General features: G+C 41.9%; 1 protein-coding gene across 1 annotated transcript in view; it reads left to right on the top strand.

The window, feature by feature from the left end:
• The window catches only part of LOC124776831 (cilia- and flagella-associated protein 57-like), a 127,294-nt gene that overhangs the window by 26,846 nt on the left and 72,484 nt on the right, over positions 1-27,964 (top strand). Inside the window, exon 3 of the mRNA XM_047251995.1 lies at positions 23,295-23,474. Within this exon, the coding sequence (XP_047107951.1) occupies positions 23,295-23,474 (180 nt within the window). The remainder of the gene's footprint in view (positions 1-23,294; positions 23,475-27,964) is intronic.

The raw sequence follows: 27,964 nt of genomic DNA, 5'->3' as shown, positions 1-27,964 counted from the left end.
CACGCTTCTGCAACAGCCATTGACAGAACAGCTGTCTGCCATGATGATCCTGTGGCTTTAGGGCCTGAACACACAGTAGACAACTGTACGTACAGCAACTGTTCATGAAGTACTGCCCAGGTAAGAGAGTGAGACATGCCTTATGCTGCTGCTAACCATCACACACTGGTCCCAGGAGTTTCTCCCACCAAAAATAGCACATGCTCCTTGTGGCAGGTGAGTGGATTGTGCAGGGCCTTCCTCTGGAAGTCTTCTGAGGTGCAAGGGCACTTGTGTCCCTCTGACACTGAAAAAGTCTGCCAAACAGCTTATCAGAGGGCACTCAGCACTGTGGATATTTTTCAACGTAAAGGCTAAGGATTTGCAGTCTATGTGCATTTGCAGAATATCATATCTGCCATTTCACAAATCAAATACTAGACTTTCATTGCTAACAAGTGGCGGAAGAGAGAAAATGTAAATGTATGTAAATGTAAATGTATGTACGAATAGTGCAAGAACATAAACACACAAGTGAATCTGCATTTGGAAAAAGGTAAAACACCATGATAAGTTTTGTATCCCACTTGGAAGGTGGCACATGGGGCTGCTCCTGAAAACTGAAAGGTTGGTCGAATGAAGGCAGCGAGTAGAGCAGGTGAGGTACTACATTTCAAGTTATAGAGGTTTACTACAGGCAAAAACAAGTTAATAAATGGTTACATAACTTTGCAATGAGATACGAAGTGTCCCGGCCATCTGCTCCTGATGAAATGGACTCAATCTGCAGTGGAGCTCGTAGATCTCAGCAGCGCCTGCTAGAGGGCACTGTCATCAGTGTCTCATAATAGTGCCAACCTATGCTGTGGCATCGTAGCTATCGATACCACAATAAGTACCCTAGGTTGACAATAATGTACAGTAAGGCACACAAACCTGACAGAAACTAACATGGTCTACAACATGACCCAAACCATACAACTGACTGCAGACCACCTCATGGTAGGTAGAGTACTGTGAATAAAACATCATAATACCCTATTGACACATTGGTGGAGTGCCAGTGCAACAACTGTGCTAGTATCCACAACCGAGCATCACGCAGCCCTTCCTATAAACAAGTGTTTATATGGAATGCATTTCTGGGCCCATGTTTATTGGACTTATTTTTCTTGTTTCAATGAGTATTACCACCTCTTTTTTTTAACACCCTGCAGACACACACACACACACACACACACACACACACACACACACAGAGGGTGTTCAAAAATTGTTGAATACTTTGAGAGGTGCTATATTCCATTGTTGATACAAAGATTCTAACTTAAGTATGCAGTATTTCCTGTGTTGGAAGACATAGTTTTTCCAGGTAAATCTTCACTTCCTCCCACACTGATGGTGTGATCCTTTGATGCATAATTAATGTACACACCAGCACATTGTAAAAGAAAACTATTAATATTAGTTTAATGGCAATATTATGAAATGGATAAATTGCTCCTCACCATATAGCAGAAATTTTGAACCACAGACAGCCACAACAAAAAAACTGATAAACACATAAGCTTCTGAAATAGAAGAAGGTCTTCTGGTCAAACGCTTATGTGTTTAGTAGTCTTTTTGTTGTGCCCATCTGTGACTCATAGGTGAGTAGCTATCTGTACTTTTCATAATACTGTCATTATTGTGCCCTGGATTTTCTACTATTTTTTATGTTGGTTTGACAGATGACAGCTTACTTCCAGTTATTTCATGCTAGTAATGCCCACACAAGCATATATTATTTTCTGTAAATGAGCTGAAAATTAAGACTTGCTAAGATTACGGGCTTCCCTCGAAGTGAATGGCAGTTACGAGCTTCCCTCGAAGTGAATGGCAGTTGGGGCAGTCTGCACTTGTTCGTAAAGAGGTTCCATAATCCATACTTCCATTCACCCTGCTCTGGCCTCTCTGTACCATACTTGTGCTCACTGACCCATCATGTCAGCTGACCAATGTGATGTTTTCTAAGTACACTTTCAGCTAAGGAAATCGGAACAAAAACAACTTGTCTGCATGAAGTACTCATGAATTATCATGCAGAAGTAATGCTTGCACATACTTGATATTTTTTTCAGGAAATTTATCTAAAATCCATGTAGCATGCACAATTAGATAAAAAAGGGTAGGTGAACAAGTAAAAATAAATGGTTCCCAAAAAGCAGCAATCACCAGTGAACCAGTGCCCAAAGCTGAACTAGTTTACTCATGTCTAGACCTCATGCCATTAGATCTTTGTTTATGGAGTTGGATCAGTTCTGAGACGTACAAATGAAAGATGAATACATGAAGTGAACTACTTGGTCACACTGTGGGCACTGCCTACTCAGACAACCATGACAACATTTCTCCTAAGACTGCACAAATACAGTGAAGTTGATGGTGGGGCATTCGAACATTTATTGTGTACTGCACAACAGCTGTAATGTGACATGTATGATATTGTTTAGAAGGGATGTGTTAAAAATATGCATTTTTCAATTGATACTTTGTAAATTGCATGTAGTAATGTTTATCAACTGTTGTATTTGCATAAACCTGACAATATATTGAATAATACAGAAAATAAAAATGTTGTTCTAGTGGTCTTAAGTCTGAAGACTGGTTTCATGCAGCTCTCCATGCTACACTAACCTGTGCAAGCCTCTTCATCTCAGAATAACTGTTGCAACCTTCATCCTTCTTTATCTGCTTATTGTATTCATCCCTTGGTTTTCCTCTGTGATATTTACCCCCAACACATCTTTTCAGTACTAAATTGATGATCCCTTGATGTCTCAAAATGTGTTCTATCAACCAATCCCTTCTTTTAGTCAAGTTGTGCCACGAATTTCTTGTCTCCCCAATTCTGTTCAGTACCTCCTCATGTGTTGCATGATCTACCATCTAAGCTTCAACATTCTTCTGTAGTACCACATTTCAAAAGCACCTATTCTCTTCTTGTCTAAACTGTTTATCATCCAAGTTTCATTTCCATACCTGACTATCCTTGAGACAAATACTTTCAGAAATGACTTCCTAACACTGAAATCTACATTTCATGTTAACAATTTCCTCTTCTTCAGAAATGCTTTTCTTGACATTGTCAGTCTACATTTTATATCTTCTGTACTTCAGCTGTTATCAGTTGTTTTGGTGTCCAAACAGCAAAACTCATCCACTACTTTAATTGCCTCACTTCCTAATCTAATTGCCTTAGCATCACCTGATTTAATTTGACTACATTCCAGTATCCTTGTTTTACTTTTGTTGATGTTCATCATATATCCTCCTTTCAAGACTGTTCATTCTGCTCAACTGGTCTTCAAAGTCCTTTGCTGCCTCTGACAGAATGACAATGTCATCGGCAAACCTCAGAGTTTTTATTTTTGTTCCCTGAACTTTAATTCCGACTACAATTTTTCTTTACTGCTTGTTCAGTGTTCAGATTGAAGAACATCGAGGATCAGCTGCAACCCTGTGTCACTCCTTCTCAACCACTGCTTCCCTTTCGTGCCCCTCGACCATTATTACTGCTGTCTGGTTTCTGTACAAGTCATAAATAGCCTTTTGCTCCCTGTATTTTACCCCTACTACCTTCAGAATTTCAAAGAGAGTATTCTTGTCAACATTGTCAAAAGCTTGCTCTAAGCTTACAAGTGCTATAAATGTAGGTTTGCTTTTCCCTACCTTATTTTCTAGAATAAGTTGTAAGGTCAGTATTGCTTCATGTGTTCCTGCATTTCTCTGGAATCCAAAATGATCTTACTTGAGGTCAGTTTCTACCAGTTCTTCCATTTTTCTGTAAAGAATTCGAGTTAATGTTTTGCATCAGTGACTTATTAAAAATGATAGTTTGGTAATTTTCAACCTGTCAGCAACTGCTTTCTTTGCAATTGGAATCATTACATTCTTCTTGAGTCTGAGGGTATTTTGTCTGTCTCATGTTTCTTGTACACCAGGTGGAAGAGTTTCGTTAGGTTACAGGAGTGAAGGGTGTGCTGTGAGGATAGCCCCCATCTAAACAGCGCAGAAAAGCCGGTGGTGGTAGGGAGGATCCTGATGGCATGAGCTGTAAAGCAGCCAATTAAGTCTCGCATATTGTGCTCCACTGCATGTTGTACCACTGGATGGACAACATGGTTTTTGGCAACAGTTTGGCAGTGGTTGGTTGTCATACCAACATCAAGCCCTGTGTAGTGGTTGCAGCAGAGCTGGTATATAAAGTGGCTGCTTTCACAGGTGGCCTGGCCTCTGATGGAGTAGGATAAGCCTGTGATGGGACTTTTTTCCAAAAACGAGGTGGAACTACCCAGCGGCACAACATAGTGGAGCACAACATATGAGATTTCAGTGGCTGCTTCACAACTCGTGCCATCTGGATCCTTCCCACCACCACCACCACCAGCTTTTCTGAGCTGCACAGATGGGAACTATCCTTACAACACATCCTTCATTCATGTAAACTCTCTGGCTTAAAACTAAGGTAATTCATTGTCCCATTCCCCACCCAGTAGTGTGTGTGTGTGTGTGTGTGTGTGTGTGTGTGTTTGTACACCATCCCCCTATTTCAGTAACCTCACCCAACTCATGTCAACTAGTTTGCGAGTGTGTGTATGTGTGTGTGTACACCAGCCTCTGTCCCAGTACCCTGCCCAATTCATGTCAGCTAGTTGTGTGCTGCATTCTCACACTCTAGTCTGTGAAATCGCATGTCCAGTTGTCTGCCACCTGCCTCCTCCACCTGCGCCCCTAGCTAGACAACAGACAGCTCCCACTTTCCTGTGAGCTGCCATACACTCCGCACCCCCCAATGCCCTCCCTGCCTTATGCCTCTCTCCATTCCTTGCCCCCTCCCCCCAATCCTGCACTCCCACCTCATCCCAGTACACTCACCATGGGCCAGGAAAGAGCTGGCAGTCAACTAAGCACCTTGTAGGGAGACAGGGCGTGTGCATGTGTGTGGTGTGTGTGTGTGTGTGTGTGTGTGTGTGTGTGTGTTCCTCCTACAGGTTGAGAAAGGAATTTCATTCTGAAAGCTAGCAAAGAAAAGCTCTGCACCTTTTTTTATGTATCTGTTGACAACACAACACTTCTGCCTTTCAGTGAGTCATCTACTGTATTCCCAAATGATTTGTTGTTCTCAACCAGAACTTTCTGTACATTATTATACCGCCTGGTCGCTCCATATCATCCAAACATCATGTCATTTGCCCTTCATTACTGTCACCTTTATCTAGCTGCCCTATATTGTCCATCCATTACTTTCTCCTATGTTTCATCCCTCTTGGATTTACAACACAATCCATAATGGCCATGACACATGTGGTGAAATGTGACTTTTGTTACATCCTGTAGTGATGGCCATGTCTGTTATGACCGCTGCGCATGCAACTCCGCATGTGATGAGACTACCTATAACAGCATAACACACTTCAAGCAACACAAAATCCTTCCGTGCCTCTTGGCTTTTTTTTTTTTTTTTTTTTTAAATCAAACCTCTTACGAGTGACAATAAATCAAGCAATTCATTTTATTTCACACACATGTCGATATATCATGCACGATCAGATATCTCTCAGTCACAATACTATCCCCTGACCCTAATACAATTTGTTTCACTCCTTACACCCATCTATGTTATTCAACTCTCCCTGCACCACTTGCAACCTATACCTGCCACTTTCAGCACCAACTTCCTTTCTCAGTGCCACCCCACCCTCTACCCCCCTCCACCCCCTCACCCCAACCCGCCACCCACCAGTGGACCCCTGCTCTGCTTATCTTCATCAGTTCAGAAAAGTTACCCTATCCCTAGCCAAAATCCTGTCCCATATCCTGTTCCTTAAATGCGGTCTAAGCCATGGAATCCCCCCCCCCCCCCTCACCTCCCACCACTCACCCACCCCTCTTGCCAACGACCTAAACATAAAAATACATATTTCTGTATCCCACCCCGCCTTCCGCAATGACCTCCACCTTTTCAGATTCCACCAGTCACTTTCCCTCACAAACCTTGCTCTACCTTGTTATACAAAAACATGTCTCCATGGCACAGGCATACCTGAACCACCTCCATTCCCTCTGCAAAATACTGCTTCTATGCAATTCCTACTACCTACACCTCATCACCCAAATTGAAATCCTGATACTCAAACACCTAGAACAACATTTCAAACACCACCTCCACATGTTATCTAGCCTGTTGAAATCCATCTCCCACTTTGGGAATCACTACTCCCAGTGTCCTCCTCATCGACCCCTCATTGTACTCAGACCTTGCCTAGCTTACCTTTTAGCCTACCACACCTTCCTAAATGCCCTACCAGCAATTCATGAAATCCAGAACCTAAACAAACACAGAAACAGCCCCGCAGAAGTTTCAACCCTATCCAAAGGCCACACATTTTGCCCTGTTCCCAGTGTTAACCATGTTGGACTTGCGAAAGACTTACTCTCCTTCTCCCGCTCCTCACAGTGGAAACACTTCTTTGCCACCAACTCCTCCAACCACAGCCAGTCCAATCCCAACATCGAAGCCTGCCTGTCCCAATTCATACCTCCATCCATCCATGACCCTCCCACACTCCTACCTAATGATCTCCTGGTCACCTTCCAAGAATTCTTAACTTCCAACCTGCCCTCACCATCCTTCCCCAGGTCCCCCCTAAGAACAACAACCTTTCAGCAGAAGAAATGAACACCCTATATAACCTAAGAACGGGTTGTGACCTAATCATCCTCCCAGCAAAGAAAAGTTCCACCACTGTTGTGATGGACCAGAATGATTACCTGGCAGAAGGGCTCTACCAGTTGTCTGACACCTTCACCTACCACCCTGCCAGAGTGTCCCCATCCCAGAAGTCCAACATAACCTCCAGTCCCTGCTGAAATCCTTAGGGCCTTCCCAGAACCTCTCCCAAGAATCCATCTCCCTAGTCACCCCAACAACAGAGCGCACACCCACCTTCTATATGCTCCCCAAAATCCACAAACCCAACAATACTGGGTGCCCCATTGTGGCTGGTTACAGTGCTCCCACTGAAAGAATCTCAGCCATTGTTGACCAACATCTGCAACCAATTGTCCAGAACCTATCCTCCCACATTAAAGATACCAACCACTTCCTGCACTGGCCCTCCACCATCCACACCCTTATGTCCTGGGTCCCTACTCATCACTGCAGATGCAACTTCCTTATACACCAACGTGCCTCATGCCCATGGCTTGCCGTGATTGAACACTACCTCTCCAAATGCCCTGCAGATACCAAACCACCACTTCATTCCTCATACAGCTAACCAACTACATCCTAACCTATAACTACTTCACCTTTGAAGGGATGTATAAACAAATTCGTGACACAGTGATGGGCACCCGCATGGCACCCTCCTATGCCAACCTCTTCATAGACCACCTAGAGGAAATATTCCTAGCTTCCCAAACCCCTGATCTGGTTCAGGTGTATTGATGACATCTTTATACTCTGGAGCCAAGACCAGGACACCTCATCCTCATTCCTTCACAACCTTAATACCTCCTCTCCCATCCACTTCACCTGGTCCTCCTCCACCCATTGTGACATCATTTTAGATGTCGATCTCTTCCTCTCAGATCGCTCCATCCACACCTCATTTCACCTCAGACCCACCATTCACCAACAGTACCTGCACTTTGACAGCTGCCTCCAGTATGCTGAAGGTTCAAAAGGGCCTTTGCTGACAGGCAATACCTCTGAGACCTAATACTATATGTGAACTATTACTTGAAATCTCCCAGTGAAGGGAGCAGGCAGGGAGCACTAGGACTGCTGAGGGGAGAGGCGGGGTGAGGAGGGGAACAAGCTCGTCCTCCATGTACTGCAAGTGCTCAGTGCAGGCAACACAAATGTGTTTCTTAAACTTCCACAGAGGCAGCTATGTGTAGGACAGAGTTAATCGTCAGTTAAATACTTTGTGCTATTGAAATTGATATCACTGTTTGTACTGACATATTAAATAAACACATTAGCATCCTACGTTATCAGTTACTGTATTAAAATAAATGTGGAATTAGAAGTAGGTAAAAGAACAATTTCTGACACTGTTATTTTTATAAACTTACTGTTTATTTTTTAAATTTACTGGATGCCAAACATTTTAGCAGAGCTATAATAACATTCAACACAAATGTATAATAAAACAAGAATGAAACAGGCCAATTTTGCTGAAGCTTCAGATAATTTCAATGCATTAAGAGTTTCACTTTCGCATGTGATTGTTTTCTCTGACTCGTCACTGTTCTCTGAGGTGCCAACGTCAACAGTGAGGTTGTCAATGGCTATTTCCATCACACCGTCATGCCTCCAGTACTCCTGCTCAAACTGTTGTACCTTTTTGCAGTAACCTGTCCAGTCTTGCTCAGTAACAGCCTGAAAACAAGTGCTTGCAAGAGTCAACAGATTTTCAGATGACATGTCACCTGTAATGTTGCGCTCCCGAAAGAGTCTTTTTATTTTTGCCCATTCTAGCTCTATGGCATTCAAATCGCAATTGTATGGTGGCAAGTGAATTACTTTGTGGCTCTTTCTTGTTGCCAGTATGTCAACTGTATACAATTTTGCTGCTGCCCTATTCTCCCGAATCTGGAAGTACGGAGCCTCCTTTGTCATACTTTTATCACATTGGATTTTCCTATTCTGCAGCCACTGTATCATAGATAATTTCCTATCATATTTGTGCACAGTTTGTTGAGTTGTCTGCTGTGATAAGGTGCATTTTCCATGGAGTGTGAAGGAAGATTTGAGAGTACAAGTTCATTGAACCATTTTTCAAAATTAGCAGAATTCATCTGCCCATGTTAATCTCCCTGGGTTGATTTGGTCCTAGATCTGCCTGCATAACTAATCCGTTTTTAGAACACACACTTCCAACTATTAGTCTTCTGGGGACACTTCCCCACACAGTAACAACCACAACATCTTTTTTTTTGCCAGCATTTCCCGCATTTTAGGTTACTGTCCATCCAGGATTTGTCCAAATAAAAAAATTCTGTGCCAGCCTTCCTGATATTTTGCAACTCGATGAGAAACTGGGGCCGCCAATGCACGATGTTGCCATGTTCCAATAATAAAGTCCTCTTGTTTTCTACCTTTCTCTACATGAAACCAATGGACTTTAACACTTTTCTGAGAGAGACTCCATCTCCAACCACTCTTCTGTTCAAGAACTGGCAGAAGTTTTTGCACAGTGGACACAACCTTTTGCACAGTGTAAAAATCTTCTGTTGTGTCCCTGATGAATTGTTTGTCGAAGTCATCAACAACTGCTTCAATTTCCCCACTTTTCCTCCTAAGTTGAAGAGAATAAAATGCTTTTTCTATGAACTGAAACTGCACTCGAATATTAAAGTGTACGATTAGTCATTACTATAAGCATCTGTCTTTGTATTGGCTCTATCAGTAAAAGAATACACATTTTAAATTAATTACAACCAAATGTGGTGTTATTTAGAAATATTCTGTAATAGGATTATAATTGAAAAAAAAACTATTTTTGCCAGGAGTTCCTGGGGATATACATCTGGGTTATTCCTGGCAAATTCTCTAACTCTTCCAATACTATGCAGGCTCTTCCCAATGTATGTTGCAGCTCTAAGGGAAGACTGCCGAATTGGGTGTAACAGCGATTTTTGTTTTTATTCCATCATCACAGCACTTCACTACAACCATCATCATTTTATGACAAGCGCTCCTTATTACCGGATTCTTTATCCGAACTGGAGTCGACAGTAACTCCAGCGATGGGCCAGCAACCAGATCATCACTCATTTCCAAAACAGTGAAAACACAGCTACTACTCAGTGACAGCAACAGCACAGCTAAGCGACCAACATAGCAGGCAACAAAGCAGACGACAAATGCAGTCTACGCCGCTCAGTTGGCAACATGTACAAATCGCCATGCCAAGCCACGAAATCTCCTGACTGCTGCTGATAGTTTCTGATCCGGAACTAGGGGGCCTGCATGCCAAGTTATAGTTTCCATACAGTACACATAAACAGGTCGTAACTCTACCACCCTCACATCAGTAATAAATATCCAAAAGTCAGACTAATACAGGGGATGAGCGGAAGTTACACTAAAATAATACATAATCTGTTGTTTTTGTAGGCTGCTTGCACTGTGTCGAATTCTTCTTTTTAAATTTGCCTTGGTCTGAATTTCCATGTGGAAACTATGTAAATAAAAGATTCAGGTGTGTTTTCAATTTTATCATCATTTATTTGTTCTCCACAAGATATAAACAGCATTCTAAAAGACCGACTGTCCAAAGCTCGTCAAGGCAAAACACACTGAGAGAAAACACAGAAACTGAGACAAAAGACTGAGCCCCATCAGCAGTGATGCATTCCTTTATGTAGAATTTTAACAATGCATTTCAAAATAACCCGTTATTAATTTTGCACAATTTTGATGTTACAATTAAAATTTACAAAATGTAAAGAAACTGATGTTACAGCCAAATAAGGTATAAAATACAACATCAAATTGCATAATTTTTGTAGTATCATCTGTAGTTTTAAATATGAAAATCAATCTGAACTTTAATTACAAAAATTTATCTTGTATTATTTTAGTTACGTAATTAATTACAGTTTGGATTTGGTTACTAACATTCAATGGCAGTACAGAACTCGTGCTTTATCTGATTACATATGTAAAATTCACAAATAAGGCTCAAATTCTGGAAGTCAGAAAGTTGTGTGATGTAAACTGTTGGAGAGGTAATTAGAAATGTAAATACAAAGAATATTAATTACAGAAGAGGACATAAAAATAGATAACAAATGGAAATACATCACTTGGTAATAACTTATAAGCTGATTCTCAAGATAGTGAGGTTTTCTGTTACTGGATTTTTAGATTACTATTTTCTTAATTAGAAGCATTGACTTTTCATGCTATTATTTCTGCAGTCAATCCATTGACAATCACAAGAATTTACATCATTCCAGAATGTTCTATATGTGTTTACAAAGAATAATAGGTTTATTGGCAAATTGAACTGAATGATACCTATAAAGATACACATAAAAAGCCTTAGGAAGCTCTGAATCGTATGATAAATACACGGATGCATATAAAAAGATGTGGTATCAGACACCTAATAATAATGTTGGGGGAGGCTATAGTGTTATATGGTCTACCATGCCATATCCCCTCACACACCTGATCCTCACATCCATCCCAATAACCAACCACAAAGAGGTGTCCCCCTTGTCACCCAGTACCACCTGGGACTGGAATGACTGAACTGCATCCTTCATCAGGGTTTTATGATATATCAACATGCCCTGAAATGAGGGACATCCTACCCAAGATACTCCATCCCCTCCCAAAGTGGTGTTCCACCACCCACCCAACCTCCGCAACATCCTATTCCGTCCCCATGCCACTCCCACCCCAGTCCCTGTGGAAGACGCAGATGCGTGACCTGCCCTATCCATTCATCCAGCATCTCCTATTCCAGTTCAGTCACAGGCATATCCTACCCCATTAGAGGCCAGTTTTCTCCTGATAACGACTTTCTCCCGAGTAGTCTCCACCCGGAGATCCAAGTGGGGGACTGTTTTACCTCTGGAATATTTTATCCAAGTGGATGCTATCATCATTTAACCATAAAGTAGAGCTGCATGCCTTGAGGAAAAATTATGGTGGTAGTTTCCCCTTGTTTTCAGCCATTCAAGTACCAGCTCAGCAAGACCGTTTTTGTTTTTTTTTTTTAATGGTTTTTAGGGCGCAAAACTGGTACGGTCATTAGCGCACGGTCTGTGACTTAGAAAAAGGTAAAAAAACGAAACTGGAAACCAGCACCAATGGAAACGAAACTCAAAAAATTGGAGAAACTAAAAACAGAAGGAAAGCTTAAAAAACCACTATAGAAGGAGGCTGGTTGTCCCCAAAAAGAGCTTCAAATGACTGACGTCATCTCACTGGCACTAATAAACTCAAGAACGCGATCGGCTGAGCGCGTGTCATCTGCTAAAATGGAAGATACATCAGGCGACAGCTGTAGACAGGCGCGTAACGGAGTAAAATAGGGGCACTCAATTAAAAGGTGTCTTACCGTCCACAGTTGAGAGCAGTGGGGACAGAGTGGGGGAGGAATCGCCACTTAAAAGATGTCGATGGCTAAAAAGACAGTGCCCTATCTGGAGTCTAGTTCAAATTACCTCCTCCTGATGACACGTTAGGGAGGAAGAGGTCCAAGCACAGGGAAGAGATTTCACGTCCCGCAATTTATTATTGGGAAGTGTCGAACAATGTGCATGCCATAAAAGAACAACACGATGACATAAAACACTCTGTAGATCGGCGAAGGGAATCCTGCGAATAGCTGGCCGAAGAAGAGAGACTGCAGCCTTGGCCGCTGTATCGGCCGCCTCATTTCCACAGATACCAATGTGTCCTGGGATCCAGAGGAACGCCACAGAGATGGCCCCCAAGTGGAGGAAGCGTAGGCAGTCCTGAATCCGGTGGACCAGAGGGTGGACAGGGTAGAGAGCTTGGAGACTGAGGAGAGAGCTAAGAGAATCTGAACAGATAACATACTGTATCCGCTGATGGCGACGGATGTATTGGACAGCCTGGAGAACAGCGTAAAGCTCCGCAGTATAAACCGAACACTGGTCGGGAAGCCGAAATCGATGTGGGGTGTCACCAACGATATAGGCACTCCCTACACCTAACGATGTTTTTGAGCCATCAGTGTAAATAAATGTGGCTTCCTTCATTTGTGCACATAGAGCAGCAAATGCCTGACGATAAACAAGTGAAAGGGTACCATCCTTGGGAAACTGACTGACAAAGGTCACGGAACAGGCAGGTCCGGGGACGGAGCCAAGGCGGTGCTGTACCCCAAGCCGTCAAGAAAGTTTTAGGAAAGCGGAAGGAAAGAGAATGGAGCAGTTGACGGAAGCAGATTTCCGGTGGTAGTAGGGAGGAAGGGCGGCCTGCATACCATAAATCCAAGGAGGCGTTGAAAAAAATGTCATGGGCCGGATTAGCAGGCATGGAAGACAGATGGCTAGAATAATGACTCAGAAGGACAGCTCACCGATTGGACAGCGGAGGTTCAGCAGTCTCAGCATAAAGGCTCTCCACAGGACTGGTGTAAAAAGCTCCAGACACTAAACGTAATCCACGGTGGTGGATAGAGTCGAGACGCCGAAGAATAGACGGCCGAGCAGAGGAGTGAACTATGCTTCCACAGTCCATTTTCGAGTGCACTAAGGCGCGATAGAGGCGGAGAAGGACCACTCGGTCCACTCCCCAGGAGGTACCATTCAGGACACGGAGGGTGTTGAGGGATCGCAGACAGCAAGCTGAAAGATAGGAAACGTGGGAGGACCAGCACAGTTTTCTGTCAAACATAAGACTCAAGAATTTAGCAACTTCCAAAAACGGAAGGTTGACAGGTCCTAGATGTAAGGAAGGTGGAAGAAACTCTGTACGACGCCAAAAATTAACACAAACAGTCTTACTGGGAGAAAAGCAGAAGCCGGTTTTGATGCTCCAAGAGTGGAGGCGATCGAGACATTCTTGAAGATGTCGTTCAAGAAGGCTGGTCCGTTGAGAGCTGTAATAGATCGCAAAATCGCCCACAAAGAGGGAGCCCGAGACATCAGGAAGGAGACAATCCATAATTGGATTTATGGCAATGGCAAACAGTACAACACCTAGCATGGAGCCCTGGGGTACCCCGTTTTCATGGGAGAAAGTGGGGGAGAGAGTAGCGTTCACCCGCACTCTAAATGTGCGCTCTGCCATAAATTTGCTAAGAAAAAGGGGCAACCGACCGCGAAAGCCACAAGACAACAGTGTGCGGAGGATGCCTGTCCTCCAACAGGTATTGTATGCTCTCTCCAGATCAAAAAATATTGCTACTGTTTGGCGTTTCCAGAGAAAATTGTTCATGATATAAGTGGAGAGAGCAACAAGATGGTCAACCGCAGAACGATGCTTCCAGAAACCGCATTGGGCAGGTGTTAAAAGACTGCGGGACTCCAGCCACCAAGCTAAACGGCAATTCACCATACGCTCCAAAACCTTACATACACAACTCATGAGAGCAATGGGGCGATAGCTAGATGGGAGATGTTTGTCCTTTACAGGTTTCGGAACAGGAACGACGATAGTTCCCACAATCGTCGGGGAAAAGTACTGTCGGTCCAAATTCGATAAAGGCGAAGGAGGTAACGCAGACTATGGTATGATAAATGCAGCAACATTTGTATGTGGATACCATCCGGTCCTGGGGCGGAGGAGCAAGAAGAAGAGAGTGCATGTTGGAGTTCCTGCATGGAGAAAACAGTATTGTAGCTTTTGCGATTGTGAGAGGAGAAAGCAAGAGGTTGCACTTCCGCTGCATGTTTTTTGGGAGAAATGCTGGCAGGTAATTTGAAGAGCTCGAAATCTCAGCAAAGTGTTGACCCAATGAGTTAGAAATTGCTACGGGGTCCACTAATGTATCATGTGCAACAGTGAGCCCAGAGACCGGGGAGAAACTAGGCGCGCCAGACAACCGTCAAATCCGACTCCAAACTTCCGAGGAGAGAGTGAAGGTGTTAAATGAGCTAGTAAAGAAGTCCCAGCTTGCCTTCTTGCTATCGCAGATGATGCGACGGCATCGCGCATGGAACTGCTTATAGCGGATACAGTTGGCCAAAGTAAGACGGTGTCTGAAAACGCGAAGAGCACGTCGCCGCTTACGTATTGCGTCACAGCATGCCTTGTTCCACCAAGGAACTGGGGGGCGCCGGGGCAATTCGGAGGTGCGAGGTATTGAACGTTCCGCAGCTGTAAGAATAATGTCTGTAATATGAGTGACCTCATCGTCGATGCTAGGAAAGTGACGGTCATCGAATGTCGCTAGAGACGAAAAAAGTGTCCAGTCGGCTTGGGCAAACTTCCAGTGTCGTAGGCGCATATATGGCAGTTGTGGCTGCAATTGAAGGACACATGGAAAGTGGTCACTTGAGTATGTATCAGCAAGAGCGAACCATTGAAGTGTCGAGCTAATGGAACAGTACCGACCGAAAGGTCCAAATGAGAGAAGTTTGTCATGGAGGCAGACAAAAATGTAGGGTCCCCAGTGTCGAGGCAAACAAGATTCACTTGGTGGAAGATGTCTATCAATAGTGAGCCATGCGGACAAGGATGTGGAGATCCCCAAAGCAGGTGGTGGGCATTGAAGTCCCCAACCAGCAAATAGGGGGGCAGAAGCTGACCAAGAAGATGAAGGAGATCAGCTCATACCATTGGTGTGGACGATGGAATGTATACAGTACAAAGAGAGAAGGTGTATCCAGAAAGGGAAAGACGGACAGCGACTGCTTGGAAGGAAGTGTTTAAGGGGATTGGGTGATAATGGAGAGTATCATGGAGAAGAATCATGAGTCCTCCATGTGCTGGAGTGCCTTCAACAGAGGGGAGATCAAATCGGGCTGACTGAAAATGGGGGAAAACAAAGCGGTCATGGGGATGCAACTTTGTTTCCTGAAGACAGAAGATGACCGGCGAGTAGGATCGTAAGAGGATGGACAATTCATCTCGATTGGCTCAAATGCCGCAGATATTCCAATGGATAATGGACATAATGTGGACAGAAAATGGAAGAGTGTGACCAAGGTTGCCATCAACTCAACGACTGCTCAGAGCTTGCGACCGACAGCGGGGAACAGAATTCAGCCGAAGGCAGAAGATCCTGATCCATAGGTTGCTCAGGAGCAGCTCCTGCCACCAGCGATCGGCCGGTTGATCGGCCGCCAGCAGTGCACCTCGGCGACGCAGAAGACGGCCGAGGGCGGCTACCTCCAGGTGGTGCTGTAGATGAGACACGCCGTGGCGGAGAAGGAGAGGAACTGGGTTTCTTACTAGCCTTCTTGGAAACAGGATGTTTAGATGAAGGAGGAACCGATGGTTGTGAAGTTGGGGTACGTAAAAAATCTTCACGAGTAGGCTCTTTCTTGTAAGTCCGGGTGTCTGACTTTTAGGCTCGAGATTTAGCAGAACCCGATGAAGGGTGTGCCCTAGAGTGAGCAGGCGAAACTGGTGAGGTTGAATGGGCGATCTTTGCGCTGGCTGACCTGACGACTGTGGCACTAAAGGTGAGATCACAAGTCAGCGTGGCCGCCTCCTTTGTTGGCCGAGGAAAGGCAAGGACAGTGCTGTATTTACCTGTCTGAGGCACAGTGGGCTTTCGACTGGTGAATAATTTTCGAGCAGCAAAGGTCGACACCTTTTCCTTCACTGTTATTTCCGGAATGAGCTTTTCGTCTTTAAAAATGGGGCAGTCGCTAGAGGAAGCTGCGTGGTCACCCATACAGTTGATGCAACGAGGGGATGGAGGTGGACAAGCACCCTCATGGGCATCCTTGCCATACGTAACACATTTGGCCGGATTGGAACAGCACTGACTGGTATGATTGAACCGCTGATACCGATAGCAACCCATAGGGTTTGGGATGTAAGGGCGAACAGAAATTATCGCATAGCTCGCTTTTATTTTCGATGGGAGTTGAACTCTGTCAAATGTCAAGAAGACAGTACGGGTTGGAACGATGTTCGTGTCAACCCTTTTCATGACTATGAACAACCGTTACGCCCTGGTCAGACAGGTAGTGTTGAATTTCCTCATCGGACAATCCGTCGAGGGAGCGTGTATAAACGACCCCATGTGAGGAATTGTGCGTGCGGTGCGCTTCCACCCGGACAGGGAAGGTGTGTAGCAGTGAAGTACGCAGCAATTTTTGTGCCTGGAGGGCACTGACTGTTTCTAACAACAAGGCCATTTCGTAATCTGGAACAAGACTTTACAGGACCTGCAATTGCATCGACACCTTTCTGAATAATGAAAGGATTGACCGTGGAGAAGTCGTGACCTTCGTCAGACCAAGAAACAACAAGGAACTGTGGCAACTATGGAAGAACTGTCTGTGGCTGAGACTCATTGAACGTACGCTTGTGAACAGACATAGTAGAAGATGAGGAAACCATTGTGGAAGTATCCCCCATGATTACCGGTGTCTCCGATGGCGCGCTCCTCCCTTGTGGGGGCCCTCTCTGAGGGCACTCCCACCTTAGGTGTTCACACCTCAGGTCACACCTCTCGAGAAACGGACGGAGGGACCAATCGGCACTTTTGGAAAGTATCAGCCTGGGTAATCACTCCTCCCTGGGCCGGGCTGTTACCAGGGGGTACGTACGTGTCCTACCTGTCTACCCGGGGCGGGGAATTATGCATTACCCTGTCACCGGCTATGCATGAAAATGCATGGGTTGGCCTTCAGACACGCACAGGGAGGAAAAAAGAGAAAGGGAAAAACAAAGAAAGGGAAAGGAAAGAAGAGAGGTCTCAAACGCTGCAGCAGAGAAAAAGGTAAAGAGAAAAGGTAAGGAAAAGAGAAGGACAAAGGAAGGCTGAAGACTTGCAAGCAGAGAAAGTGAAGAACATGTTACATTTTCGAGTGTCCGTCTCCAGACATAGGCACAAAACATACTCCCAGAGGGGGAGAAAGGGAAGGAAAGAGGCGGTGGTGAGGGTGGGGTGGGTGGTGAGGGGGGTGGGGAGGGGGGTTGGGGGTGGGGAAGGATGCGGAAAAGGAAGGTATGCAACCCGGAAAGGAAGGAGGGCCACATTAGCTCGGGGTCCCGTGCTCGCTACGCACGTATCCACAAGAGTTGTGGACTCCCGTTTTTTTTTAGCCACCCCACTGATAACAAGGTCCAGGGTTCATGGACATTGGTCAATCTATATTAAATATCTCAGAAACCATTCAGGATGGGGCATATGCCTATGTGAAGTTTTCTTCCTTCAAATGATGGTTCTTATCATATCCCTGAATTTTGATTGTTCATCCGGCTCATTTCATGAGCAAACAGCTTTGGCTCACTTGGTTCCACAGAAACTCATGAATTAAAAATAAATGTAAATAAATTAAAAATTTTCAAAAGTCTGCTTCAGTTGTTTTTTTAAAAAAATGCAGTCAGCAATACAAATACATGTAAACATATTGTCTGAAAGTACAGTATCATTGCTCTCATTCAAATCTTCTTCCTTTTTATGAAGACAAGTCAATAAATTGCTGCATAAATGTCTAAGCTCTGCAGGTTGATCCTGCCGGCCATCCTGATTTAGGTTTTCCGTGATTTCCCTAAATCGCTCCAGGCAAATGCCAAGATGGTTCCTTTGAAAGGGCATGGCCGACTTCCTTCCCCATCCTTCCCTAATCCATTGAGACTGATGACCTCGCTGTTTGGTCTCCTTCCCCAAATAACCCAACCCCAACTCTACAGGTTGTGTGCTAAGGTTAATGTCAGATATTGGAGTTGAGAATATAAAAAAGGACTTCCTTTTCCTATTTTCATCATGAATTGCATTATGGCATCATAGTTTGTAATAACTCGTGATTGAGGGAGTGTGTGTTTTTTACAGAAAATGCCTTTTGGATCATATATCACAAAGATAGGTTGGGCATCAGTGGTGGAAGAGAGTTTTTAGCCATAAAAAATACAGTGTTATGTAGTGATATTGGATGAAGATAACTTTTAAAGGTGGATAAAACATGGTCATTGGTTGCTTTTATAAACCCCTTGCCTCAGGAGCAGTAGTGGTGAAACATTTGAAGGGAAACTTGGAGACTATTTCACATACATTTCTTGGTCATGTTGTAGTATTAGGCGGAGATTCCAATGTACCAGTCATAGACGGGGGACTCACATGATTAGGACAAGTAGTAGGAACAGGGAATCACATGAAATTGTTGTAAATTACTTGTCTGAAAAGTACCTAGAGCAGTTAATCAGTGAACAGACTGGTGAAGACATCATCTTAGATCTTGTGGTGACAAACAAACTTGAACTTCTCAACTCAATTAATGTAAGACAGAGAATCAGTGACCAAAAGGCCATTACAGCATCACTGAATATGGCAGTAAACTGCAATGTAAAGGAAGGTAAGAAGATCTTTGCACTTAGCAAGAACAACAAAAAACAGATTTCCGGTTACCTGAATGGTCAACATGAGAATTTCACCTCCAGCACTGACAATGTTGAGCATCAGCAGAAAAAGTTCAAGGGTATTGTACATGTTTTAGGCAGGTATGTGCTGAGCAAAGTTGCGAGGGACTTGAAAGACCCATTGTGGTTCGACAGCTGTGTTAGAAAACTGCTGTGAATGCAGTGAGAGCTTCGCTGTGATTGTAAACATAGCCAGAGCTTCACAAACAAACAAAAACTGAACAAAGGCATAATTAGTGCGAGGAGAAGTATGGGAGAACTGCCCAGTGAATTTGAAAGTAAAATTTTATGTAGTGACAAAGCTTTGGTCTTCTTTTAAACCAGTAAATGGATTGAAGCCATTTGCCCAGATGCTCTGTGAGCATAATTGCAAAGTGCAGGATAACATAGGGAAAGCTGAAATACCCTTTTCTTTCTTTTCCCAATACTGTTTCACTGAGGAGGTTCACCCTGTAGTTCCTCCTTTAAAATGTCAAAATTATATCAAAATAAGTAACCTGGGATAGAAAATCAACAGAAAGCACTCAACAGAGGGTGGCGCATTGGTCCTGATGGCATACTAGTAAGATTCTAAATAGAGTGTGAGAAATAATTTGCACCTCTTCCAACAGCAGACTACTGGAAGAACGAAATGCACCTAATGACTGGAAAAAGTACAGGCCATTCCCATTTTCAGGAAGAGTCATCAAAAAGATGCACAAAACTATTGGCATATATCTCTGACATCAGACTGTTGTAGAATTTTGGAACATGTTTTACACTTGTGTATTATTACTGTTCTAGAGACTGAATGTGCAAAACACAACTCCCTCTGTTCATCCATGAGACCCAGAAGCAGTTGATAGCAATGCCCAGGTTAATGCTGTATTCCTTGACTTCCAGACAGCACACAGCTAATGAACAAAATACAAGGATACGGAATATCAGACCAGCTGTTTGATTAGATTGGAGAATTGCTAGCAAACAGTATACTATGTGTCATTCTCAATGGAGAGAAATCTTCCACCGTAAAAGTAACTTTGGATGTACCCTAAGGGAATGTTATAGGACCATTACTTTTCACAAAATAAAACAACCTACGGGATAATGTCAGAAATTCCATGTGGCTTCACACTGTTGATGCTGCTGTAGACAGAGAAGTCTCAGTAATAGAAAATCGTGGTGAAATGCAGCAAGATCTGCAGACGACCAACATTTGGTGCAGGGATTTGCAGTTGACCTAAAACATAAACAAATGTAATGTATTGTTTGATAACAGGATTGCAGAACAATCAGTGAAAGCAGTCACATCTATAAAATATTTATTAGTATGCATACAGCGCAGTTTAAAATAGAACAACCACATAAATAACTTGCATGCAAGGCAGATGCCAGGCTGACATTAATAAGAAGAATCCTCAGGAAATGTAGTCCACCCACAAAAGGGGTAGCTTGCAAAATCCTTGTTTGACCAATATTTGCATAATACTTGTTAGTCTGGGCTCAGTGCCAGAAAGACTTGGTAGAGGAAATAGAGAAGATCCAAAGAAGAGCAGCACATTTCATTACAGGATTATGCTCAGCCAACTCCAGAGGCAGATGCTGCAAGAGAGGCACCCTGCATCACAGTGTAGTTTAAAGTTCTGAGAGTGTACATTCTTAAAAGAGTCAAGCAATATGTTGCTTCCTCCTGTGTATACCTCTCAGAAAGACAATAAAGGTAAAATTATAGAGATTCAAGGCCACATGCAGGGTAACATTCTTCTGACAAACCATTCATGACTAGAACAGGAATAGGAGGAAATGACAGTTATACTTGAAGTACCATCCACCACAGACCATAAGGTGGCTTGTGGATTGTATATATAGAAATAATAATGAAAAAATAAAACACCAAAAAGGGGGGGGAAGGAAACGAAATGAAACCTCATAAGCTGAGAGGGCATGCAATATTATTTCAGTTATTTCAAAATCAAGTTAAACTTACAAAGAACTTGGCCATATGTCACCACTTAACAGTATGACATTGTACCCCCACTGGCCTGGACGCATGCACTGACTCTGTTGGGAAGTGTGTCGTGAAGCTGTTGTCATTTCCTGAGCCAACTTGGTCCACAGCTGTTGCAACTGGACCTTGATATCCTGGATACTGGCACTGTGATGGAATTGATATCTGAGCTGGTCCTGCATATGTTCTTTTGGATCTGAGGATCTTGCTGGCCATGGAATTACCCCAACATCATGCACTAAGTTCATAGAGACAGGTGCTACGTGGGAATGAGCATTGTCCTTTTGAAAACTGCCTTCATGATATTGTTGCATGACAAATAACACTTGAGGATGGAGAATTTCGTAACATACCATTGTGCTGTCAGAGTTCCCTCAGTCTCTACCACCCATAACCGGAGGTCATACCTGATGGCTCTCCACACACCATGACAGTAGGAGTGACACCATTGTACCTCTCCAAAACATTGGAAGAATGGGACCAGTCCACAAGTTACCACCATATTTAACATTTGATGGCATCCAGGGTAGAACAGAACTGTGATTCATTGTTGAAAACAATGTGACACCATTCATCACAGTCCATGTTTCCCAGTCACATCACCACTCAAGGTGCAGCTATTTGTGTGGTGGTGCTAACAGCAGCCTATGTATGGGATGGCAATTACTAGACCTGGGTGACTCAGCTCTCCAACCTATGATTCGGTATGACACAGAATGTTGCAGGTAGCCCAGTGTTTGTTCTTGGATTGCAGGCAGGGATGATCTGCTTGGTGGTCAGACATAGATGAGTATAACATTGACAACAAGTATGCCTACCCTAACATTCGTATGCTGTCAAATATGGACCACAGTCACATCTGAATCCCCCCAAATATGGATGTTGCACAATTTGATCAGTCGGTCAAATGGAGACTCACAGTGGGCCCCCTTTAGACTGCCAGGTTCTGATAAAGCTGTCTCACACAAGTACACAGCATCTCCAGTCCTTCCCAGCAATCACTCAACATCTGCCTCTGTTCATGCCCGTTATATAACATTCCAGGCCTGGTAACAGGTTAAGCATGAACAGCACAAATGCACTTTGATGGCCATCCTACCCAACACAGAGAATTGCAACTCTAATCATTTTCATACCAACCAATGGTGTGTTTGCATACAAAGTTTCAAGACTTCAAATCATATCTTCTGAATGCTTCAATTTTTTTGTCAGGCAGTGTAATATAACATCACATACATATCTCTGTGTGTGTATGTTCTAAAGAGAGGGAGCTGGAGAGAGAAGGAGAGTGAGAGAGTGAGTGAGTGAGTGAGTGTGTGTGTGTGTATGTGTGTGAGAGAGAGAGAGAGAGGCGGGGGGGGGGGGGGGGGGGGGAGGGGGGGGACATAGTCATATAAATCACTGTATGTAAAACAAAAGTAGAAGATAAACTGCAGTATTGTAGTGATCTCATTTTTAGTCATCACATTATAGAAAAAGAACTACAAATAGCAATGTAGACACATTGGTTTCATTAAAACCTGTATTTATATTGTAAACTCAATATTGTTATGTTTTATTGACCTTCAGTTATAATTATAAAGAACAGAGATAAGACAACACAAGTTTAGTCAATGATAACAATGTGTTGTGTTTATTTCTGAAGACTGTATGACCTGACACTTTGTCTAAAAATTTTTGACTTCCCATGAGTTCTAAGATACAGAATTTTCAATCCTTAATTTCAACAGTTTGTCACACACACACACACACACACACACACACACACACACACACACACACTTTCCTTTCTTCCTTTCTTTTGCACTGATATCTCATTGTAAATAATGCAGAATACATAGTTGATCTGACAAATATTACCTTCATATAATCTCTGAGCATTTGAGACAATTGATCACAACAGCTAAAACAGCCAGGTCTTTTTAGTGTAATAATTCTTTTCCCATGGCCTCCACAATATGTGTGGTTATTTAGCCCTCCTGCAACTATGGAAGTGAAAGGGAGCAAAAAGAAAAGAATTTATTTTCTTGATGGCTAAATCTTCTAACCATTCCTTTCATATTTTTCAGACTTCTGATAGAAGAAAACTGGTGCCATTTTTTATACACCACTCCAAAACATCTTTATTAAGGGGAATTTGCTAGAGCATTATTGCATAATTTGATTAAAATCTGGTAATTTCTTAGTATATACTGTTTATTTACTAGTAGCATCAATGAAGTAAACTTAACACATACAACTTTACAGAAACTGTACCATAAATACGGAGAATCTAAAACAAAAGCAACTGAAGATAGCAAGAAAATGGACATGCATGCTGAGTTAATGCGTCAGAGACAGCATCTTGAAGAAACAGTTCAGTCTCTTAGGAATCAAGTATACAAGAATTCTTTGCAGAAGCAAAAGAATGCTTCAAGGATTATGCAGGTAATAACAGAATGTGAAATTTTCTTCTTGAAAAACCTAAACAGTCAACATAAAAATATCCAGTTCACTATGGAAATTGGCAACAAATCCATAAACTACTTAGATCTCACCATTGACGTCAGTACACAAACACATTGTTTCAAAATTTACAGAAAAACAAATACAGACCTAGGAATACCTTCTTGCTCACAACACCCCATAACTCACAAACATGCAGCTTTCCATTCAATGGTACACCATCTCATATCTATCCCCATGTCCAGAGATGATTTTAAAGGAGAGTTAGATACAATAAAATTTATTGCCACAGCCAATGGCTACAATCCAGTTCTTATTGACCACATCTTGCACAGGAAACAAAAACGGAAAATTATACCCCTCCTCTATGCCGCACCTGCTTCCCCATCCACTGTCTGCAAGAAATGGTGTACACTACCATTTGTAGATCAGGTATCACAGACTGTAGCCAAAGCACTGAAATCCTGCAAGTATAGGGTTTCCTACTATGTCAGGAACATTACAGCCCAGTGTGTTTTTAATAGCAAAGACAAGATCCAGTTATTAGCCAACAGTGGGGTACACAAAATCACCTGTTCTGATTGTGACAAATTTTACATTGGTCAGTCAGGCAGAGACATATCAACTAGGCTGGCTGAACATGAACGCAGCTGGAGGTTGCAGAATTCAGACTCTGCATTTGCTGAGCATGTACTGAGTGAGGGTCACAACTACCAGCCAGTGTCCCATGTACTTCACTTAGCAAACAAAGGCCATAAACTCAACCTGCTGGAAGCCCTGGAAATTAACAAACATCTTGCTCACAGTCCAGATCTCATCCTAAATGACCAGACACAACTTAACACTTCCCCTCTCCTGAATTTCACGTAATCATCTTTGTTGTTCATTACTTCCCACACTCTCTCTTCCTACATATTCCCATTTTCCTGTAGTCATTAAGTTGATTTATTTGTTGCAGTTGTCTTTGTATTCCACATAGGCTGCAGTTTCAATAGTTAAGTGTTTCCTTTTAACTTGTACTTGTATTACTGTCCATGTTTAACTCCCCTTGTAGTTGTCTCATCAAATACTGTTCATATTTTACTTTGCTCATTTATTTAATGAAAACTGGTACACAGCCACTGCTTTGATTATAATGTTAATGTTAAAATGCAGTACCACCATACTCTCAAACTGTAGGTTCCCTCAAACACCTCAATTTTCCTGCATTTATTTTATTGATATTTCTTAAGTTCCTCACGTATTCTGTATTTACATTGACAACTGTCTCTTCTTTTTTAATTGGTTGTGTATCACTCTCCATGTTTCATACCTCTTGATGCAGCCTTGTCTAGTACTAATTTTATCTTATTTTATTAGTTTTGTTTATTAATAGAAACTGTTATGTAGGCATGCTATTCCTATTTTGTGCTAAAGGTTTTCCTGTCAACTCCATTGTTATTTATGTACTGTTCAGTTTTTGCCATTTCATTGCAAAGAAGTTACTCACTGTATGTTTCTACTTCACTCTAGATGTGTTACTTCTCTTCCAATGTTGTCTGCAAACATTTAACTTCTTTGGTGATAATACCCAGTAAATGTCTGAAGATGGCCTTGTAAGCCGAAAACCGGTTAGCAATAAAAGTAATATTGTAGAACAAAAGCAAACTGGTGCTTTTCATTTATTATTACCTCTCTATTCTTGAAATAATTTGGATACTCATAGAATACATTTCACTTCAATCACTTTATATTTTCTACTTTCACAGTAGCAACTCAGTGTGTCATCTTTAGGATGAGTGGCTATCTACCATTTTTGGTTATTATTAATATTTCAAGCTGGAGTTTCCATTGTTTGAAGTTATTGGTTCAGCATGACAAATTTAATAGAACTTTTATGTATTTGCAGATGCTGTTCAGTGTCCCAAAAATATTGTTGATTTTTCTTCTCCATATAAAACATAAGAAATAAAGATATAAAAGTTCATTAGTGTCTCATAAGCATTCCTAGAAGTTGGCTCTTCATTTATTTGTTGTCATAGTGTAAAAGTTTGCTATTCCTTGTTTCAGTAATCAGTCTATTTGTTCATGTGATCATCAACAGCACCTTCACTTTTAATGCCTGACATCCTTTCCACACTAAAAAGTATCTCTCACACAGTCTGACCACACATGGACAGTGCATCTGCAATCCCTTTGTCCAGTAAGCTGAAGATCTTCAAATTCAGAATGCCGTATGCAGAACAAGATGCGAAACATTTACCATTACGCATGAAAATCTCCCAAAAGGATCTCCAGTACAACTCTTGAATCACATCAGAAAGAATTCCCAAAGTCTCTGAATACCCTCAAATCATCTCCAAATCAGAGTTCTCAGCAAGAACTTTGAATAATGTCTGAAGGAAGCAGCATGACTTCTGAATGTATTTATTTATTGTGATACATATTCTGTAAATCCACTTTCGCATGGTAATGCATGGATGTGGAATGAGTCAAAACATAACTCTTTATTAATTATTTATTATAATTAATACATAATTATTTATTATTGTTATTATTATTATTATTACACATTAGAAAATAATCATAAGAAATACAATCAGTAGGTTCTAATTACTCTCGCAAACAGAGGTTAAGGTACATTTTTCAGGTATTATTGAAACAGTTATTTATAAAATAAAAAGACCAATATCTTGAATTATTGAACACAAATTAATGTAGTTACAGCAGCAAGACACATTAAAGCAGGAATATACTGAAATATGTGGGAAATAATCTTATCTATTTCTGGTAAAGATTTCACCTAGAGAATAGAAACTTTTTTTCATGCAAGAACTCCAGTAGCCTACTTTTGAACAGTATTTTACTGTATTACCTTATAGACATTTAATATTACTTGGAAGTGCATTGAAGATTTTTGTGCTTGTATACATTACATCTTTTCTCATTAGAGACAAATTTATCAGGTCAAAGTGTATGCCACATTTCCATGTTTTGTTATTATGATGGTATGACTTATTTGTTTCATATTGAGAAGGACTGTGAAAGATGAATGTCATGATTGAAAAGAGATATTGTGAGTTAGTGGTTAGTATTCCTATTTGCTTAAAAAGACTATGACTTTTGCTCTGCCTTCAGTAGAAAAGAGAAACGTGGTGGTAGGTAGCTATCTTTGCAGCCAGTGGTAGTAATTATAGTGTAATAGATGTAAGTGCTTTCAGCATTGAGGGTGTAATAGAACTAGCAGCAATTAATTATAAGTGGGGGAAAGAGAACTTAATTATTATATGTCTATACAGACCTCCATCTGGTAACCTAGATAGTTCCTTCGATGTTCTTAATGACCTGCTTGTTGACATTGACAGTAATCACTGCAATAAAAATGGCTGGGTTAACATAATACTAACTGGAGATATAAACATTGACTTGCTGTCCAATGACTCTGTATCTAAAAAAACTAATGCTAATACTAGCTCAATTTAACCTAACATTTCTGATAAATGAGCCCACTAGAGAGGTCAATAGTGTAAAATCATGCATTGACAACATTATAACTAACATGTCCCACTTTACATGCAGTGCATCAGTTCTGAAGCTTGCCATTTCTGACCACCACGCAATACAGGTATTCATAGAAGCTGAAAATCTTCATGTCAATAGAAAAGAGAAACAATATGTGCCAAATAGAATTACCAATGACGACAATGTTTAACAGATTGCTGAAAAGCTTACAATGGGGTGAAAAAAAAACCAGCATTACTTTCAGTGATTTTTCATCAGATTTTTGTTATTGCTTCAATGTCCTCATGCCCAGAAATGATCTTTACAGTAAATGATTGCAAAAAGATACAAAAAAATAACTGGATAAATCATGAAGTAAAAACAGCAAGAGAGAAACTTAGACTTTTTCAATATGCAATGAAAGATAATAACAATAATAATAGACTAAAGGTAGAATTTAAGAACTATCAGGATTACTATAAAGATCTTCTGCTAGAAACTAAAAGTAAATATGTAGCCACAATGTTAAAAACTCTACTAACACTGGTTTAGCTGTTTTGAAAGTAATAAATAGCTTTAGAGATTGTAAGGACAGATCAACAAGTGATTTTACTATAAACCCTAAAGGGCATATCGTGAAATGTAGGGCCTGGCCAGTACTTACCTCAGCTCAGTACAGCCGATAGATACACATAAAACAGAACTGAAAATTTACATTCCTAGCTTTCGGAACTTAGTTCCTTCATCAGGGAGGAGAGAGGGGAGAAAAGGGAAGAAGGGAAAGTGGATTCAGTTACTCACAACCCAGGTTATGAAGCAACAGGGAAAGGTAGACAGGGAGGGTAGCAAGGATGGAGGCATGGTTGTCAGAGGGAAGCCAAAGATATTCTACTGTAAGTACTGTGCCAGCTTCAAACCAAAGAGGATGCATACAGAAGTAAAGAGGTATATAGTATAAAGATAAACACAACTATGTAGGATGAAAAGATGCG

Source organism: Schistocerca piceifrons, chromosome 1 (assembly GCF_021461385.2).
Source record: "Schistocerca piceifrons isolate TAMUIC-IGC-003096 chromosome 1, iqSchPice1.1, whole genome shotgun sequence".
In the NCBI taxonomy this organism is placed as follows: Eukaryota; Metazoa; Arthropoda; class Insecta; order Orthoptera; family Acrididae; genus Schistocerca; species Schistocerca piceifrons.
This window is presented reverse-complemented; position numbering and strand designations above follow the sequence as displayed.